This window comes from Pectinophora gossypiella, chromosome 1 (genome assembly GCF_024362695.1).
Source record: "Pectinophora gossypiella chromosome 1, ilPecGoss1.1, whole genome shotgun sequence".
In the NCBI taxonomy this organism is placed as follows: domain Eukaryota; kingdom Metazoa; phylum Arthropoda; class Insecta; order Lepidoptera; family Gelechiidae; genus Pectinophora; species Pectinophora gossypiella.
In genome coordinates this window covers 8,227,390-8,246,716 of record NC_065404.1, presented here as the reverse complement: position 1 = coordinate 8,246,716, position 19,327 = coordinate 8,227,390, and the positions used below count along the sequence as shown (strand labels likewise).

Below are 19,327 nucleotides of genomic sequence, written 5' to 3'. Positions count from 1 at the left end.
TGTTAGGATTTAACCCTGTTTCATTTTGCCTCATATACTGGAAATTTACAAACGTTGTTTTAGAGTTAACAAAATATTTTAACTTAAAAATACATGTTTAATATTTAAAGGAACAAGATAAAAATCTCGGTGTGTCGTACTTAATTAACAAAAATAAAAGTATGGAGACCATAAGTAAGAGAAACTTATGATGTCTATATTATAGTATTCCTTGTACGTAGAGGATAAGTTTCAAAATAAACTGTATCAACTAACACAATGGATAACGTTAAGACAAAATTAAACTACCGGTAACAAAAGACCCGGGACAGGGTCTTGCTGCAGAGTTCTTTGAAATTAGTTTTATCTTTGAAAGGCTTGCTTTATTTATTCAAAGGTTTTTAGTTAGTTTGATAGAAAGATGCGATGAAGACTAATGTCTCAGTATCTGCACAAACATGCTTTGAGCTCGTTCACCGGTTAGCCTTATTTATTTTCTCGGGAGGGTGACTGACTAGCAAGCCGTTAACGATTGTTTTTATGGTCTATTCCTCGTTCGTTGCAGAGCCAGTGTCGTTCCACCATGACACACACGCGTTGTTTATGTGCACGAAATAAACAATGTTAAGATTTCATAAACGTTGTCACCGAGAAAAATTATGATGCAATTCAGTTACACTCGCTAACCGCTAACACTTTTTACGTCGGTTTGATAAATTTCATTGCGGGTGTTATCCTATCCTATCATGGTGAAATATAAACACTTAATCCAGACAAATGACAGGCTTTACGATACGCGTGTCATATAATTAGAGGCTTAAAGAGCAATTAGTAGTAAAGTGACATTATTGTTCCACATCACATCCCCATGGCTGGGCCTGCGTCCTGCCTTTTAAACCATTCAGTCATTAAGGCCGTTGTTGATATTACCCAGTACAACTTCGTTACAGGGAAATTTATTTACGTCAGATTCTTTATTCCTTAGATTCGATTTAACTGCCAACGGCACTACTTAATAAGGAAAAGTCCAAGAGAAAACACTGCAGATTTATTGCTGAAATTACCGGTATCAGCGGTATCGAAACATTCATATTGTGTTCTTGGAAATACATTTATTGCTAAATATTTTATGGGACCGTAAGCTGCTTTTATGAGAACTTTGAATTTTGGAGTGGTAACGCTGTGCCTTCACAAGAGTTTCGCAGCCTTAAAGAGCTTAATTCAACACTTTAATTTTAAAGTTCTCGCCTTGTTCTTTACATAAAATTCATTACTTTAAACCAAGTGTAATACGAACATCATTTTTGCGCTTAACTTCTGAACCTTTAAATAATACATTTCACAATAATTACTAAGCTAAGAGAACCTAAGCGTAATTAAAACTGTTACCCTAGGTCATGACAATTAATTACTTAACTCAAGTTGAATTTTAGAAATTCGGATCTGTGGATATTTGTTACCGTCTAACTTTAGCAATTTGTTGTTTCATATGCTGACAAAACAGCCAGACAAATAAGTGAACTATTGTTTTGTGCGCTTATTACGTGGACAAATAAAGAAGTATAATTTCATCGCGCGGGGCGAGATTGTATTGAAAAGTTGCGTGAGATTGCATGAGGGAGGTGCACCTGCGCCCGGCGGGATTGAGGCAATGACCGACAAGCTACGTCACCATTTTCCAGATGTGGCAGTAACTCAATCGTGAGTCGTGGCTCGGCCTCGGGAAAATAATCGCGGCTGAGGCACTGATCCGACACAATCGGCCAATCCACGCCGCCGAACCCACTTGTACTAATGCTACCCATTGAAACGACCGCGCCGTATTTGTTACTAACGAGAAGGTTTTGTTTGCATACTACGTGTGGGAATTACGGTATAGACAGAAGTGATTGGATTGAGCTGTCCACTTCACACGTCGCCAGTGATAGGAGCTAGTTCCTCGGAGGTATGTGTGTTCCGGCCCTCTCTGCATTGAAAATTAGTGCATCTCTGCTCTACATACTGAGCTCATGAGTAAAACAATTTTATCGTGGAAGTTGATCTAGGTTTCGGTATGCTTAACTTTTTGTATACAGAATTTTGGTATTGGGTATCTAAGAAAAAATATTATCAACATAGACCGTCACCTATGCAGCATGAGTTATTTATTTATTTTGAAAAAAAAAAAGAAATACATTGTAACATAACAGAAAAGTCCACAGCTGTTACAAAGTTTCTCTTAAAATTACTTAACATACATGACACACAAAAAAATAAAGAAATGAGTTTAAAAATTATTCCTGAGTTTAATAAGTTTAACAAGTCTTCATGCTGATAACACCTTATGACCTATACACTAAATTATCACTTGGTACTTCGACTGCATTACGAATGGTAGCTATAGTAGTCAAACCCAACGCGAATATAAGATTACGAAACAAGAAAATTTTAAAATCCTCTTATTTTAAAATGATGAAATGGGAACACTGAATACGTGAAACGTTTACGAGTATTTGACTTCAAAGGCTCCACGATTTTTGTATTACATCCTAGGATCAAGAATGTTTCTTTATCATTACATCTCTCGGGCAAATGTTACAGCTTCATAAGACATTGCGATGAAAGACATCCATTATACACGTGATAACAAAGAGTTTGAAATTAACCTCCAAGCTTTGTTATACCTACCTACTACAATCGCTCGCTTACGACAGTGCCCCAACGCAAGAACCTACACTCGTATTGTAGGATATTCTGGTAATACCTCCTACCATGCTGTGCCTTTATTAATAAGAATCTCTAAGGGTTCTAATAACCCATACTATACAACACTATTTACTTTTTCTTCTTTCCAATGTGATATATCTGTATCCATATTATTAAAATGTACTTCGTATCAAACAAGCTTACAACTTATTTTGTCTTTGCATACTTATGGATCTGTCCACTTTATTAGGGATAACCGCGTAAGTTTATCTATGTGAATATATTGCAAAATCCTTTTTATATATGCTTATTTATTATTGAGTACATTTTTTAGTTGTAATTTTATTTTCTCGAGTTCAGACGAAAGTAAAGGCGTGTCTATCTTCATTGACTGTCTAAACGGGACTTAAACCAGAGTTATATTACGTGGACGTGTTACTTTACATTCAATCTACGCCCGTGGTTCTTTTAAATTACTTCCTTTTACCCCAACTTGGGAAGTTTAAATGAAGACGAATTTTATCTTTTGGATTGCGCCACTTAGATGTTGTAGGTAATTTATTTTAGAGAATAATATATAACGTGTATAAAAAACCAGCCAATTGTTATTTGGACTGACATGCAGATGGTTTTCTTTCTTCAAAAAACCCACCAATATCTCGAAAACTATCAAGGCGTTCATGATTTATATAATTTAGGAAAAGTGTAAATTGGGTTGGCATCTATTTTTTCTGATCTTCTTTTTGTATCGTGTGGGTCGTGGGGTGGATGACCAACCTCAATAATCTCTCAATAACCTCAGGGTGTCATGGTTATTATTAGCCTGTTTTTTTCCTGGTAATTTAATTTTACAGTACCTATACCTATTTTTGTGTATCCTTTGAAAGTTAGTACTTGAAATAACTTCAAAAGATGTACAAAAATAAACTAAGTAAATACCTACTACTTTTCTCTATAAACATCGTTTAATATGATGGAATATGTAAAGGTAAATAAATATTTTTATAAATATACAAACTTCATTTTTCATCAGATTGAAAGTACTGCGACTGACAAACAAAAACGCAGACAATCATAATAGGGTTTTATGTTTGGAATGGTGATACCCGGAAAAGAGAAACACAAAATGATAGTATATTTACGTTCATAAAATATTTATTCTATACAATTTTATTTCCTTGGTTTCTGTAAATAAAATAAAGTATATTTGTAATTCGATATGGACATCCTCCTTGCTAGCTTTTATGTAAGAAAATAATAAATCAATATAGGTACGTAATAGTTTTGTTTCCTATCCCTCAAGATCAATTAGGTATTATCGTATAGATTAAATTTGCTTATAATTATAATGTAATGTACCTAATGAAGATTAAGTACATTAGTAATATCATTAGATAAATTGTGTAACGTGTTCTCAATCTTTGTACTTAGGTATAACTATGAGATGTTCCTAACTAAATTGGAGTTGCTAGTATATGAGATATATGTAGAAATATTATGTACACGAACCACGCAATCGTGGCATGTAGGAGCGCCGTGGTTTTATCACGCCACCTGTCAAGCAAGCATGCGAAATTAGTTTTCTTTCAGTTTGAGGAAAAATATGCTCCTGTCACTGATATATCATGTATAATGCGTGGAATATTGCAGAGAGACACGTTCACAGCTCATATCATGTTGGATAGCAATTTAATCTATTTAATTCAAAAAGGGATTCGTAATAAATTGTTTCCTGAGTGCTGTCGCAGTTAATTCATTTAAATGCGCTAATTGCAATCTACTGAATCATCATTATGGAAGGGTGTCAAGTGGCCGTCCGCACCACGCGTGGTACCGCCGCGGGCTTTTTTCTCTCGTTCCTGACACTCGAGCGTCTGAAGCGGACCGCTCGCCGGCCGCCTCCTAACCGGTTAACTCTGGGCCGCGCCACTCCTACAAACAGCACTGTTTATTTAATTTTCCCACGCGGACAAAACTGTTTACCGTCGACTGTCGTGCCCCGCTACAAGACCGCACAAACCTAATTGAGTGCCCTTTCGACGTAAACTATGTTTCCCCAGGCTACGTGGCACAAACAGGCAGCGTCACGCCGAGATACGCGAATGTTGCGGCTGATAAATCGAGTTAATCACTCGCCGTGGATTTTGACCGAATTAGCATAGTTATCATCGTACAGGGCTTTGACGGAAATACCGCACGTTACATCGGCGGAACAGGTATTTGAGGTAATAATCCCTCCGTAGATATGGCAATTTGCACGATTATTTCTTTTAAATAGGAGAATGTAACCCCCTGGCGATATACATTACTAATATTACAGGAGATATCTTCCTGTTATGGACCGTAAGACCTTCCTTTGGGCTGCAGTAAGAAATGTATAAGCTACTTACAGGAATAAGCTTTATCTACTTATCTTTTTCTATAAATTATTCTGTGTAAGTATAATATACGTCGATGATTATTTGAGTACCGAATGGAATAAGTCTATATCTATCAATAGTGATCATCCTTATTACATTTTTTCTTTGAAATTATTAGATAGTGTACATATTATATGACATGGGCTCTATATATCAGATGTAATGTAATTTGTCTGTAACAATCCAGTTACAGAACTAATTTGTGATTTGGGCTCTGATAAGTCTATATACGTATAATGCGTGTTCGTTGAACTATGGAGGATCGCTAAACTTCCGTTTACATATTAATTAATAGGATTAAATTTTGCATAAAGGCGAGGTTATGTAAATACCATTATATAACTACCACAATTTTATAAAGAATTTAAATAAATGGATTAATATTATTAATGCTTTTTGTATGTTGTGGTTTAATGTGTTCCGAATTGAGTTACTATTGCGTGTGGCTTCTTTCTCACGACGCAATCGGATGTCGCTGCAAAATGGCACAGATGCTTTCACGGCAGTCGTACGATCTGTCAATATCGCTCGCAAGTGTGACTAAGGGCTCAAACTGGATGACAGCGGCAATGGCGCGGCGGTGATAGCGGCGTGGGGAGCGGCGCGGCGGCCGTTGTTCCGTTCTCGATGCCAGCGGGCCAAATCGCGCGATGTTGCGGTGGTATAGAGTTGTGTCTCAAATGAACGCGATGTCGAAACGGCGACAACGCATTTTCGATTGTAGTTATTTTGTTTCGTACGAATTATTATGGGCAAAAGAAGATCTGAATCCCTATAATGAACAAAGGAAACAAAAAGGCGAGTTTCAAACGCAAAGACACCGCTCGACTAGAGCGCACCGCTCGTACCCCGCTCCCCGCGCCGCTGCTATCGAGAACACTTCAATATTATAAATCTTAGCATTTGAACGCGCCGTTCGCCGCACCGCCGCCGCCACCGCGCCGCTGCCGCTGTCATCCAGTTTGAGCCCTGATATCAACGAGTATTGCGTGTCTTAGATGTTCAAACGACAATCGTACTATAGTGCGATATGTGAAATCTACTTCCCATAGATCCCATGGATTTGCGATATGAGGATTGAAAACAGATCGCATCACGCCGTGGAAACATACACACAATTCTAATCGTCGATTGATCTGATATCACATGAATTGCATCGCATCGTGAGGAAGCAACCTAATTATTACGGGATAAGATCCAATGTACGACTGACAGTTGATTTACCACGAATGATTATGTGTGTCTGTGGTTATGTATTGTGATACGCATATACATACCTAAAGTACGGTATAATTAGTATTGTATGCATGTTACTTGCTTATAATCCTTGTCGGGATTGACAAAGCCGCACGTCAGAAGACAAATCGACAGCTACTTGCGGTATTTGTACTTGCCTGATATGTAATTGTGGGCGATGTGACAGGCTATACCTGTTAGTTTGATATGCTGCTACAACGCACAATTAATAGAGAAAGGAAGAAAACTGATAGATCAATATTTGCCATAGAATCGAGTACCACCTATTCGTATTCTACTGTAGCTGTAGAACGGACAAAAATGATAAAGGACAGCCGCCATCCGATGCATGGTGACATTTGGGTGCCTCAAAGGCTTAAAAGTCGTCACAGCTTCCTTAAAGAGGTGGCTCCATTGGATTCCGAACCATAAGTTTGTAAAATAGACAAATCTAAGTTAAAATTACAGTTACAGTTAAAATTAAATTAGAGTTACGTAAAATAAATTGGAACTCTTTTCTTGAATTGTAAAGTCCAAGCGAAGTGTCCAAATAATGTATAAACTCCAAAATAATACCTTTAGTTATATAAACATTATCTGTAGAATATAATTATATACCGATAACAATCTTACCTAATATAGATAAAATTGTAGAAATATATCTAGGTACCGAAGTCAATAATTTCTTATCTATAATTATATTAACAATAAACAATAAGGCTTCCAGGAGGATCGTAGTACCTCTCAACTGTTATCTCGATTTACTGATAAGGTCAACAGACACCAGATCGCTCGCAAACATGTGCTAGTTGCCGTCATCGATTTCAGTAAAGCCTTTGATACTTTACCATATGATAACCTTTTTTGTAAGCTTGACCAAGGTGGTATACGGAGTCCCCTGCTAGAGTGATTCAAAAACTATCACCAGAATCGCCACACAGTTGTTCGCATAGATACAGGTGCCCAGTGTTATAGACAGTTGACCAGCTTACCTACCTTGGCCTCATTATAGATGGTTTTTTAACTGGGGACCACATATTGAACACGTGACTACTAATCTTAGATCCATAAATGCCAAATTATCAATGCTTAAATATAAGCTACCTTACCCTATCATAGAATCCATATTATATCTTGCACTGGTAGATTCAGTCATAGGGTACGCACTAAGTAGCTACGGATAAAATTAATGTTTAGTTTTGTTTCCGAATTGCTTTGTATTAGCGTAACGAGCAATTTTCATTCGCTTCCCGCGTAAGCCTTATTCAGGCTTTTAGATAAGCATCTTATTCTTGGCAAATACATATGTAAAATATGTCTTGAAAAAAAAAGAAAAGAAAAAAAAAACAAATGTACACCAGTCATATTTGCTTTGTGCGGTCGGATTGAATAACAAGCAAATATTAAGTAGTAGTAAGCCGGAATATCTGTATTTTATATGGTAAATTACAAATATTCTGTGTTGAATAATGGTATTGCTACAATAACAGCTGTACGCTACCCATATCACAATCGGAACGGATCCCCTTCACAAAGCGCCGGCGTCTGCCGGGTTCCTTCTTTTTATAACATTTGTCATTTCTCCTATACATCGTGAATATCATTCGATTGCGTTACGACAATAAAGTATATTTCAGAGAATTGGATAATTTTGCATGAATCACTTGCTGAATTTCTCCTTATCCCTTTAATTTAGTGAATACAAATTGTATAAACAAGATTTTCATTTTTAACTCTCGTTCAGACTTGACATCAAAATGTCAAGTCTCTTTCGTATAAATAAATATATCAATGTGCTTATTTATATGCTGAGTTAAACTTATTGGCTTCTCCTTGGGTATCTCTAAACTTTGCGCCAAAACTCAATCCTGCGCGATACCTCCATCAAGTGGAATCGAAAATCGGAATTTCTTCGGCTCTCTCTTTATCGTATGTCGCAGTTAAAGTGTGGGAATACGACCCTCGTAAATTTGTCTCGTTGGTCGATTTACCTTTGTGTCGTGCGATCTAGATAGACCCTCGCGTCACGCCTGCTGGGACTACTGGAGTGGCCTGCGTCCGGTGCCACATCGGAAATGACCGTCAGGGTCATACACACCGCGACAATCCTAGGGGAAATCAGCACACGATTTGTGATACTCATCTACCGCTTTTCTTGTATTTACCAAGATTTACAGCGACGTATTTCCTTTGACATTTGTAGCTCACTTGTACGGGAGAGTATATTTGGGGTACATATTACGTTTAATTGGATCTTGTAAGTATAGCAAGTTTGTTTACGGGGCTTTATTGCTGTTTGCAGAGTGTCTTAGTAAACTTTGAGGCGATGATTTATACGTTTATAGTGTTTTACGTTACAAATAATTTTAATGCTGAGTGACGAGCTAGTTGGGCGCATCACCTAATCAATTCAGGGACGAATTTTAACGCTAGGCCATTAAAACTTTGCTGACCCGTTTCGGAAGTTGCAAAGAGCCGAACGCGTCTGGACGAGGGCCACAGAGAAGTTAAATAGAGCATGTCCACTCCCCAAAAAGCAATCAATGTCCTGGGACTGGGACCCTCATTACATCACAGGACGACCATTAATATGTTGACACTTCAACGGCCACGGAAATTAACTAGATTTGGTTTACAAAAAAGAACATATTTTTTAACCAATTGTTGATCTTGTTCATTACTTTTTCACATTACACGTGCAAAGAGGTGATTTAATACTAATATGCTAAATTTTAACGCTATATCTGCATATATTTGGGCAGCTTTTATTCAGTCTCTTGTGAAATGTTTTACTCGATTTCCATATGTAAATTCCACTGAGAGAAACACAACTGCAAAATCGCAATGCTTTGTGTAAATCATATTGCTCCCAGAGTAAAGTCCGAATATAAACCCTATACATGTACTATCTCTATTATTCGTATTAGTTTATTCGAATAATGATAGAGATGGGATGAGACGTGTGTATTATATATAGGTACATTTAAGTTTTACAGCACTTCTGTTCAAAGTCCTATTCAGGTACATTCGTCCTCGAAGCAATTTATCAGCAACATTAGAGTGCACTTTAATCCATTCTTTCTTCAATATCTTCTAAGGTAGCCGATGGATGGAAACGCTGAGTACTCTACGTCGACAATAGCTACGCGAATATAGAAAACTAACGAAATAAGAGAACTTTCATGTTGGGCGAGTTTGTTTATTGAAATAGTTCGTTTTATTTGTTTTCAATGTTGACAATTTTATAGAACAATAAACAAATATAAGTTACTTAGTAGCCAATATATCTGAACATACGATGTAGTTTTATCGTAAGCAGAATTGAAAATCTATGCCGGCCGTATTTTATTGTTTCCACCGCAATTACGTCACAGACCGTTTAACGCAAAAGCAAAGCACTGGATCGTGCGATAGCTGCGCAAAAAATTCACACTTTGTAAAGGCTCATGATTGAAACGGAAACGGATACCTATGCATAAATATAATATACTAATTACCATAGAAATTTAATTTTATTTATCGAACATTGATGCGTCCCAATGTATGTAGTACATAATACCTAAATACATACAAACAGCGTACAAATTATATTGCTGGTTGCAAACGTAACGGAGAAAGTATATTTCTTCCTATAACGGCCGAAAGTGATTTTCGGATGGTAATGTTAGCTTTTCAATCGCTTTCACTGAATGAGAACAATCCCCATTTATCTTGTGAAGTAGTTCCGTGTGATCTGATAAGGCGGTTGCGATGGATTTTTCGGATTCAGAGACCAGGTATAGAGGTGTTATTCAGTTTGGGGCCGTTTTATCGCAGGTAGCGCGCGTGGATTTTCTCGACTTTCGACTTTCCGCGTCACACGGAGACGTTCCGGCACGTAGCCTCCTTGCACCTCTTGATAAAAGAATTTCATTAGAACGCGCGCATGTGATCTTGTCGTAGTCATTAAATGAAGAATCTGAACTCCAATGCCGAAACCTTCAATAAATATCGTTATACTCGAAGCGAGAAATGTTTTCGTTGTACAATATTAAAGCTATTTGTCAGCAACATATATACTTGGAACAATCCATTTTGTATTACGTTCGGTACGGTGGATTCATTAATGTAAGTGTATCTTGTTGAAACTAACATTAATGTAGCATTATTGGCCGTGTATGTAATTACGGTTATTGAACAAGAGATGCTTGCTGAGTGAGTGGGCTGTACCGAACAGGATCTAGGCGCAGATACTCGGTACAATGTTCAGTTTGATTACGTCAAGAGGAATACTAATACATATGTGTGATCGCATACATACCTTACGCCATCCGAAACTGTTCGTCCCAGTAATACCGGTTGATTAATCATGTAAATGGCTTCATCTTATTTTTACTTGGGTATGATTTAGAGTATTATTTTTTACGGACGTTGACACAGTTTCACAAAAAGAGCCCCAGGGATGCCTCCCCGAGCGTGTTTGTCAAAAAGCGCCCAACGCGGCGTAACGTCTTCCTCCCCTCCCCCGACTCATGATTAGTTTTTATGAGCGACCAATTCGCCAACTTTGGAACACTCCAAAAACAAGTATCGTCATCATCGTAAAACTTGACGGAGTGCACTGCGAATATAATATCACGTTTAAAAAACATGAATTGAAGTGCTTCCAGAGTTATGTATGGATATTACCTGTCGTGTATTATTCCCGTGTAAACTGGAGGTTAAACTCGTGCATTGGTCAGACAAAGCGGAAAGAACAACAGAATGAAAAGTCATTAATCTCTGATGCAACAAAAGTTGCATCCCCAAACTCTACAAATGGAGCCAAAGTTTTGTTTCTGTCCTATATATTGCAATTTCGCTCAGTAATTTCGTATTAGTTAAGCGTTTCCATGGCTCTGGTAACTTGTTATAAAGCCGAACGACCTCCGTAGGTAGGTAGCACTGGCACACAATAGATGTCGCCGTCGCCGCCAACTTGATGTGAGTCCGCTAACAGCAGCTCTTATCCCCACGACATTAGGTCAATATTACTGGAACTAAAAGCTCGTATGTTTGCTAATAAAGGCTCCGGATGTTTCGTCCACCGAGACCCTAATTTATCGTTGTTAGAGCGTGGCTTGAAAGAAGGAAAATTTCTTCCAGACTTCTTTTATACGGTTTCTGGAAGGCATCCATGTTGAACGTACCTACATTAAATGTTTACATTACATTAGGTATAATACCTGCGGACTTTACCAATAACGATTGCAGGTAAAACAAATAACATTAACTTAAAGCAAATAACATTACTTAAATATTAATTTGTTATATTTTCGTGAAGAAGTTATCAATTCTATATGTGTAACACAACATTATTGGAGAATTTCTACCTTGAATTTATTTATAATACTTAGGTAGATAGCTTATTCCACTGTGTAGAGCGTAGTGCGTAGGTGCGTGAAAAATATTATTTAAATAAGTTTGACGAAAATCTTTAAACGTCTTCATTCAAGCTTAAAAATTGAAAATAATTAACTAGATTCTAATGAAAACCTACCAGTACCGTGTCCGATAAATTTCGACATTATTTATTTGGTGTACAATAAAAGCAGACTCACGGGTTGCTTATTTGGCTACGGAACCTTAATAATCGGCAAAGCCGCTTTTCTATTTAGATTTCACCTTTTTTATTTTTGCTGGATCTAAAACTCTTTTAGGTAAAATATTTCCATCGTTTTCGAAAAAATTGAAGAGCTTATTCAAAGACTGGAACATTTCTGTTTTTCGTTTTTTCTTCTACGATTTCCATAAAATTGCTTTACGACTGCCACTAGAGCGCGCCCGGTTGAGCGTAATAATGGTAAATTGGTTGAAAAAATGCTGAATTCACAAAATAACAATTTTATTGATTGAATAATCAAAGACGTGGAAATAAATAGTGTGCGAGACAATCTACCGTCATAAAAAAACCACATCTATCTGGAATTGTACCCATAGTTCACTAGTATAGTATAATTCCGCCAAACGTAGTAGGTATACAGTATGACATACCTACTAATTAAAATACTCCATTTTAATATGAGTGCTTGCTCGAAAAAGCTAATAAATTAATATGCACTAGTGTTTATCTAGAGCTTTGCCATACTGTTTGATGAGTTTTGCGATTCATATAGCAAAGGGTACAGGATTAACTGAATCGAATTATGAGATGCGGATTAATAAAAAATTGTAACCGTCTCAGCCTACATAGGCAGCGGACGCGGTCGCTGGAAAGTCAAACCATTTTAGTTACCTGTTTAAATAAAAACGATTTCACTGTAAGGTTTTATTCACAGAAACGTGATATGACACGGGTACGCGTCATTACAAGTCAATCAAACGCTTGGAATCAACGCCTCTGCGTGAACGCTCCTATACATAGCCATATGTTTGAATACATCGCATGACGCGCCGCTCAACGCAATCAAGTCTCCATAAACAAGACTTGAATATGTTCGCGCGATTCTGTTGAAGTGTTTGCTTTTTCACGCCCACTCGGCAATGTGCACCCAAAAATATGAAATGGACCTTTACTTTTGAAATTCCACTTATTTACAAAATACTATTATAGTCTCTCGATAAAGAAACGTTTGTACGCATGAGAAAATAGTACGTAAAGGACTGTTTGAAATCGCGTTCTGCCGTCTTGGGCTTCAACGTTCGATTCATAGTGCATGAAAATGAAACTGGAGTGCGCATTGTAGGTATACCTACCTATAGAAGTGATTTTGTTTGAAACTAGTATATATATATATATATATATATATATATATATAACTAGTTTTTTTAATTGTTTATAACACATTTATGTCAGGGGAGAATTTTAAAAAGTTTGGGTTGATATTTCATTTATTTTATCGCGGAATTTCTATACATACGGTATACAATATTTGGGTACATTTCCCAGCGCATGGCTTTCATTCCCGTAGCGCTAACGAGTTCCCCAGCGCATACTGTGCAAGGTGCAACAGCCAAAATGGATTAGTTACTGGTCGGTATAGTCGCATTCCTGGCTGGCAAACTCGTACGTTGTTTTTTGACATATCACCGAATATACACACGTGCATACATATCTAAACGCTTGCAATTCTTTTGGAGGTAGAACCACAAGTCTTCTGGAGACAATTTACCACCACATTGTGATGAGTTGAAATATCTTTTGGACAGAATAGCAAGTCTATTCTTTCGTGTGGGGTGTGAGTTGGATAACCAACCTTAGTAACCCTGGTGTCAGGGTTATTATTGAGTATCATAAGTTTTGAGTGCGTATTACTCAAACTAAATATAGAAATCTTAATTGATGAACCTTTCTTATCACTTAAGACAGGCCTTTGATCTCTGTTATTATGACATTGAACACATCTAACATGATGGATAATTGTTATGGGCAATCAGTGGCGGCACTAGCAAAATATTTAGGTGCTGCAAGACCTTAAAGTAGCACTCCTCACCCCTTAAAATAAAATATGTTGTTTAGGGGTATCCGGTATTGCTCGTACCCGATCTAACCCGATGAAGAACTAGACTTGGTTGATTTTGGCGTCCCCACTATTACGGCGCAACTGTGGGCAATATGCTGATCCCTTGTCACCATATTCATCTCAGGACTTTGTATCAACAGTGGCTGTAAGTTCTGAGTACTGACTTAGGTATGTAGGTATATTGAGTTTTTTTATGTATGACATTGAACCTTCTACGCATTTTAGTCCAAAAGAAAAAGTCACGCGGTTTATTAGAGCAGAGTAACATCCGGGATGTCGTGAAAGGATCACGTCATTACTAATATGAAGACTTATTATACACGATCACGGGATCATATTTCATATAGTCGTGATCTCAGTCGTGATAGTCTAGTAAAAAAAAAAACGCGCTTCAACTCCCAACTGCGTCGTCTATCTCTGAATTACATTTAAATTCGAGTTCATAAATTGATACCTACTACGTTTAACAAGATAATAATATCTTCTTAGACAAGTGGCCTAGCCTAAAAATTGGACTAGTTTTGCCTTAGGGTCGACAGGTGAGATAGATGTCAGTTCTGTTGTCAATAACTTTCGGATAAGTCAGCGGACCCTACTCAGATTGGGAATAGTAACTAACGCAAAGTAGATCACATACCAACTCAACGAATTTGGCCGTCTTCATGGTAATAGGGAATAAAAAAAAATAATAAGCTCTTTTTACAACATCGTCACTTACCATTAGGTGATATTGTAGTCAAAACCTTGCCTATCTACTATTAAAAGATTATTTTATTAAGAAACATAATATACTAATACTATACTTATGATCTTTCTTGTTAATAGTCGTCACATGAGTCAAGACGGGCCTTTGGCTGGTCCCTAGTAACCCGGAAACCAGGGTTGATGAGATTGGTAATCCACCTCACAACCCACATGATAGAAGAAGAGATGATTAAGAAACATGTTCTAGAAGCTTTTTTTTATTTTATAGAGGGTTTTTTCTATACAGAATTTGCCACCCTCATAGTTCTTAGAATATTATAGGTTTAACCTACGTTTCTCCGCTACCTTAAATAGCTTATAAAGTGCCTTAGCGTCGTCCGAAGTAGGGGAGGCCAAGACACTATTACATAATACCAACCTCGCAGTTGAAATTGATTAACATAAAAAAAATGTATCTCTCAGCCTCATTCCGAACGCACTACATTACATTCGCTACAGTTAGGCTACCTATGGTATGGATGGTACCTTCTTGTTAAGGAAAGCGAAACAGTTAAATGGGATATGTGTAGAGCGAAGTCTGAGAGCATGTTCTTGAAGCTATCTTTCCGAATTTACCTAAAGTTAGCAACATATTTGTATCGTGTATGTTTTAATTAGTCGTCTAGTGCTCGAAAATGTTACCTAGTTGTACGCCAAAGTAACTGAAAATGGATTTTGAAACCGTAGAAGAACTTCAGTAATTCTATCATACATACACAATCTCACGCCCGTAGTCCCTAATGGGGTGGGCAGAGCCACAAGAAATCAAAGACAACTTGCAACCAATGTTGATACGATGTCCTAAGCTGGATATGATGAACCTCATGGATCAGCCTATCGCCCATGACATTAGTCCATCATATAAGGACCCAATCCCTATGTCGGATTTTACGACACGCCCGGGAAGACAAGCTGCTGAACGAATTCTATCATAATAGAGTCATTAACACGCGTGCCAAGAGATTATGGAAAAATAATCGTTATGTTTTTGAAATAGATAAATGTTCAGTTAAAGCCATTGGAATAAAACTACTGAGTTATGAATTCTTCCATATTAAAGAAAAAAGTAAACGTTTCCTTTTCAAAGTACCAATATGATTATTTGATGGATAACTTCATTTTGCATTAAGTCGTAAATTGTATTTTTTTTTTCCAAATGCTTATACTTAGTATTCCGTAATATCGAGCATTTCGTGCCGATTCTAATTATATATTAGTTTCGTCCCATATAACGTATAGATCGCCTAAACAATATTATATTATATGCAATAGTCTTAATGTAGGTTAATCCATAAGTATTAGGATTTTATAAGAAGTGGCTGCAAGTTGACTTCTGAGTACTTCCTACCCCAATAAGGATTATAAGGGTGATACAGGTGCTTCCTATGTTTTGGTTGTACGCCTTATCATGTAAGAACGTTCAAGTATGTAAAGTAATCCTCTTTTTCATATCAAGTAACCATTTTATTTCTTTGTTCCAGTGACCAAGTTCATCCGAATTGGCATAGCTGACAAGAATGACAACCCGCCGTACTTCGACAAGGAGCTATATGAGGCGGAAGTGGACGAGAATGAAGACATCCAGCACACCGTGCTTACTGTCACCGCCAAAGATCACGATGAATGTAAGTACACCTCATATCTGTTTGTGTATACGTCGTGGGCAGATCTTAGAATTGACAATGTCATGATGTGCTCGACCATTTCATGAAATAGAATATCATTCGTTGGCCACATCATGATGTAGTTTGACCAGATACACAAAACGTTTAACGTTATGAGCAACTAAAATCATGATTACTTCATGATATGGCCAAACGTTGGCAATCATATCGTAAAATTAGTGACAACGGTGGGTAACCACCACACACATTATATTAAAACTTGATTTATATTATAATCAATGATTCGATATAGATAATTGTACAATTTGCAATATCGATTACGTAAATAATTTTAAAACTAAGAAATTAATCCACTATTTGCATTTTTATTACACCACATAGCATGGACACCACCTACATTAATGATATGGCCAAACGTTGATAGAAATATCAATGAATGTTGACGTTTCAAAGATATGGTCAACTTAAGTTGGCTATTTTATGTAATGGTCACATTTCATGAAATGGCCGAACAAATCATGAAACGATTAATTCTAAGATCTGGCCACGACATATACAGTTTTGCGTCTACATAATAGATGTTTTTACCTCATCGATTTATTATAGGCTATATTGTCAATAATGGTACTTAGGAGTATACTACGAAGGCTACAATAACAACAAACAACATACCAGAAGTTCAAGTCAACAAAAAAAAAAAAAACAAAATGTATTATTTTCTTACTAGTGTTCAATTTCGACGTATATATCCTTAATAGATAACAGGCACATAATTATGAAACGAATTAGTTTTGCAAGATCAAGGAAAAATGTTCATTTCTGTATGAAATATTTAGTAAAACCCTACTCTATCTTTTTTCTTCTAAAATCGCCGAACGAATTTCGCCTCGCCGTTTTCTGCGTTGCAACACTTGAAAATGTTGAAGAGTAGCGATCCCCTTCGGGCATTCTACTGTGTAGGTTTCATTGTTCTAAAATCTAGTTTATTATCTGTCACAAACGGTTGAATTGTCTCTCAACATGTGTCTTACTACCAATATGGTACCAACATGATCGTAATGTTGGAGTTATGTACATTCATGTACATTCCACACACTCCCAGTCGCACTAGATCTAATAACGGCTGACTGCTTGGCATTTATTACGTTCTTCTACGTTATTTTCAGTAGGTACCTTATAACAAATAAGGTTACCTTTTTTTAAGATAAAATATACTCGTGCATTAAACACAATTTTGAAGCACTTTCGCAAATCTCGAAAACAAACTTTCAAAGGTTTTTTCACTAAACTTTGCATAGAATTGCGTAATGTAGAAAAACCCAAGACTGAGAAAACATTTTCGTTCGCGCAACTATTTTCCTAAACTAGGTATTTCTATTTATCAGGGTATTCTTATGAATTTTATTTCTGTAACGAAAACGAAACGAAAAATACCGTACGTAGCGTTCGTATTCGGTATTTTTAAAATGTTATATAAGTATATATATTATTTTAAATAACGAATTAGGTTACGTCGTTTTTTTAGTAATGTACGTATGTATACCTATGCAACTGCAATGATGTTATATAGAATCAAAGCTACACTTGTCACTACAATATAACTAAATGAGAAAACAAGGCAAAGACAATCCCCGTGAAAATTGTTTTTTTTTTTTTAAGTTGTTTCATACTAACATATATTGAGAAAATATATCTTAAGAGTTATATTATACTTTGGCCGATGCTACTTTTCGAGCCAAGTTGAGTGTATATCACGACCGAAGTTATGGAATATTGAAGCAAAAGTTATCGGAGAAGTGGAATATTATGTAGAAGTTGTCACACATTACGAAACGACATCTCAGTCTTAATATCGAGGGTTGAAAGGCAAATGGGTTTAAGCGACATTTTGTGAACTTTACAGGAGAGCCGTTTAAAGTTTTATTTTTTCGAAAAAAATTCATATAAAAAAAACTACTGAATCAAAAGTGTTCAAAATGCTAAGAATTATTTTAAATTAAACGTTGCACAATTCTGTATTTATTTGGTTAGAAAAACACATCAGTTATAGATTTTAGAAGTCGCTTAATACAAAATGCCTCAATTGAACTAAATTACAGTTGAAGGAAAAACGGTTGATATCCACTAGAGCCAAATATTGGCTAAAAGCAAAATGCTTTAAGAGACCTCTCACTTATTAGTTTGACTAAAGCTAAATGAGTTAAACGACTTCTTAAAAAAAGAAGACTAGAGGCAAATCAGCTTAACCTCCATAAAAGGTTATATGACAGGGAAGGAAAATATCTTAAGTGACCATCCGCTACTAATTTCAATTGTATGAAATCCAAATATTAGTAAGATCGGAAATAAAGTCGGTCTTTAAGCCGTTTTTCCTGGGAGAGATTTTAGTCGGGCAAGGCATTTACAGATATTTGTACCATACAAAATTAGGAAAAATCACGGCGGATATAATGAGTAAATCGATTTCATTAAGAAACAGGATCTAGAATATAACCATAAAGATTGTTACACATGCTTAATTCGACTTTTTAAGTATATGGTAAACCGCGTATGATGGCGGATGACAGATGACTGTCACCAACTGAATGCGGGCAATAAAAGTAACAAATAGCTTTGAAAAAGTCTTAATATGCTTATACTCTGTGCTGAGTTTAATCTCACTATCACAACCTGTTTCCGATTTACTGAAAAATGTAAGGCCACGTGGCTGGATGCAAGTTCCAAGCACTGGCTCCTACTAGATGGTACGCGGTACTAGGACAGACTGCAGTGAAGTACTGATTGCTCTCATATTAAGAGGCGGCCAGGGGTGGATAGATCAGCGACTTGTTTGATCAAAATTTCTGTTACATTTGCGCCTAAGACCTCCACTTCGAGCTGGCCATAAGATACCGTCGAAGTTGACAAACAATAACAGAACTCGATCATGCTTTTAAAGCCGAAAGCCGAGATTTTAGAGCCGACAGACACATCTGTCGATGAGATAATATAGATGATAATAATAATAAATAGATGGTGTTCCTGTGCCGAGCATTTTTATAGCTGTGCTCTGCTCTACCGAAGTTATTGGTTGGTAAACCAGACCGCAAAACTAAGATTGGTGCGATGGTTCTAACGTGAAAATCAGCTCGTGGGGAACTACAGGCGGGCTTTTCTG

At 36.8% G+C, this 19,327-nt stretch overlaps 1 protein-coding gene across 9 annotated transcripts in view; it reads left to right on the top strand.

Moving 5' to 3' along the window:
• LOC126367591 (neural-cadherin) overlaps positions 1–19,327 on the top strand; it is a 302,187-nt gene that overhangs the window by 219,610 nt on the left and 63,250 nt on the right. For all 9 annotated transcript variants that reach the window (XM_050011191.1, XM_050011210.1, XM_050011199.1 and 6 more), the window contains one exon: positions 16,027–16,170. In XM_050011191.1, the coding sequence (XP_049867148.1) occupies positions 16,027–16,170 (144 nt within the window). The remainder of the gene's footprint in view (positions 1–16,026; positions 16,171–19,327) is intronic.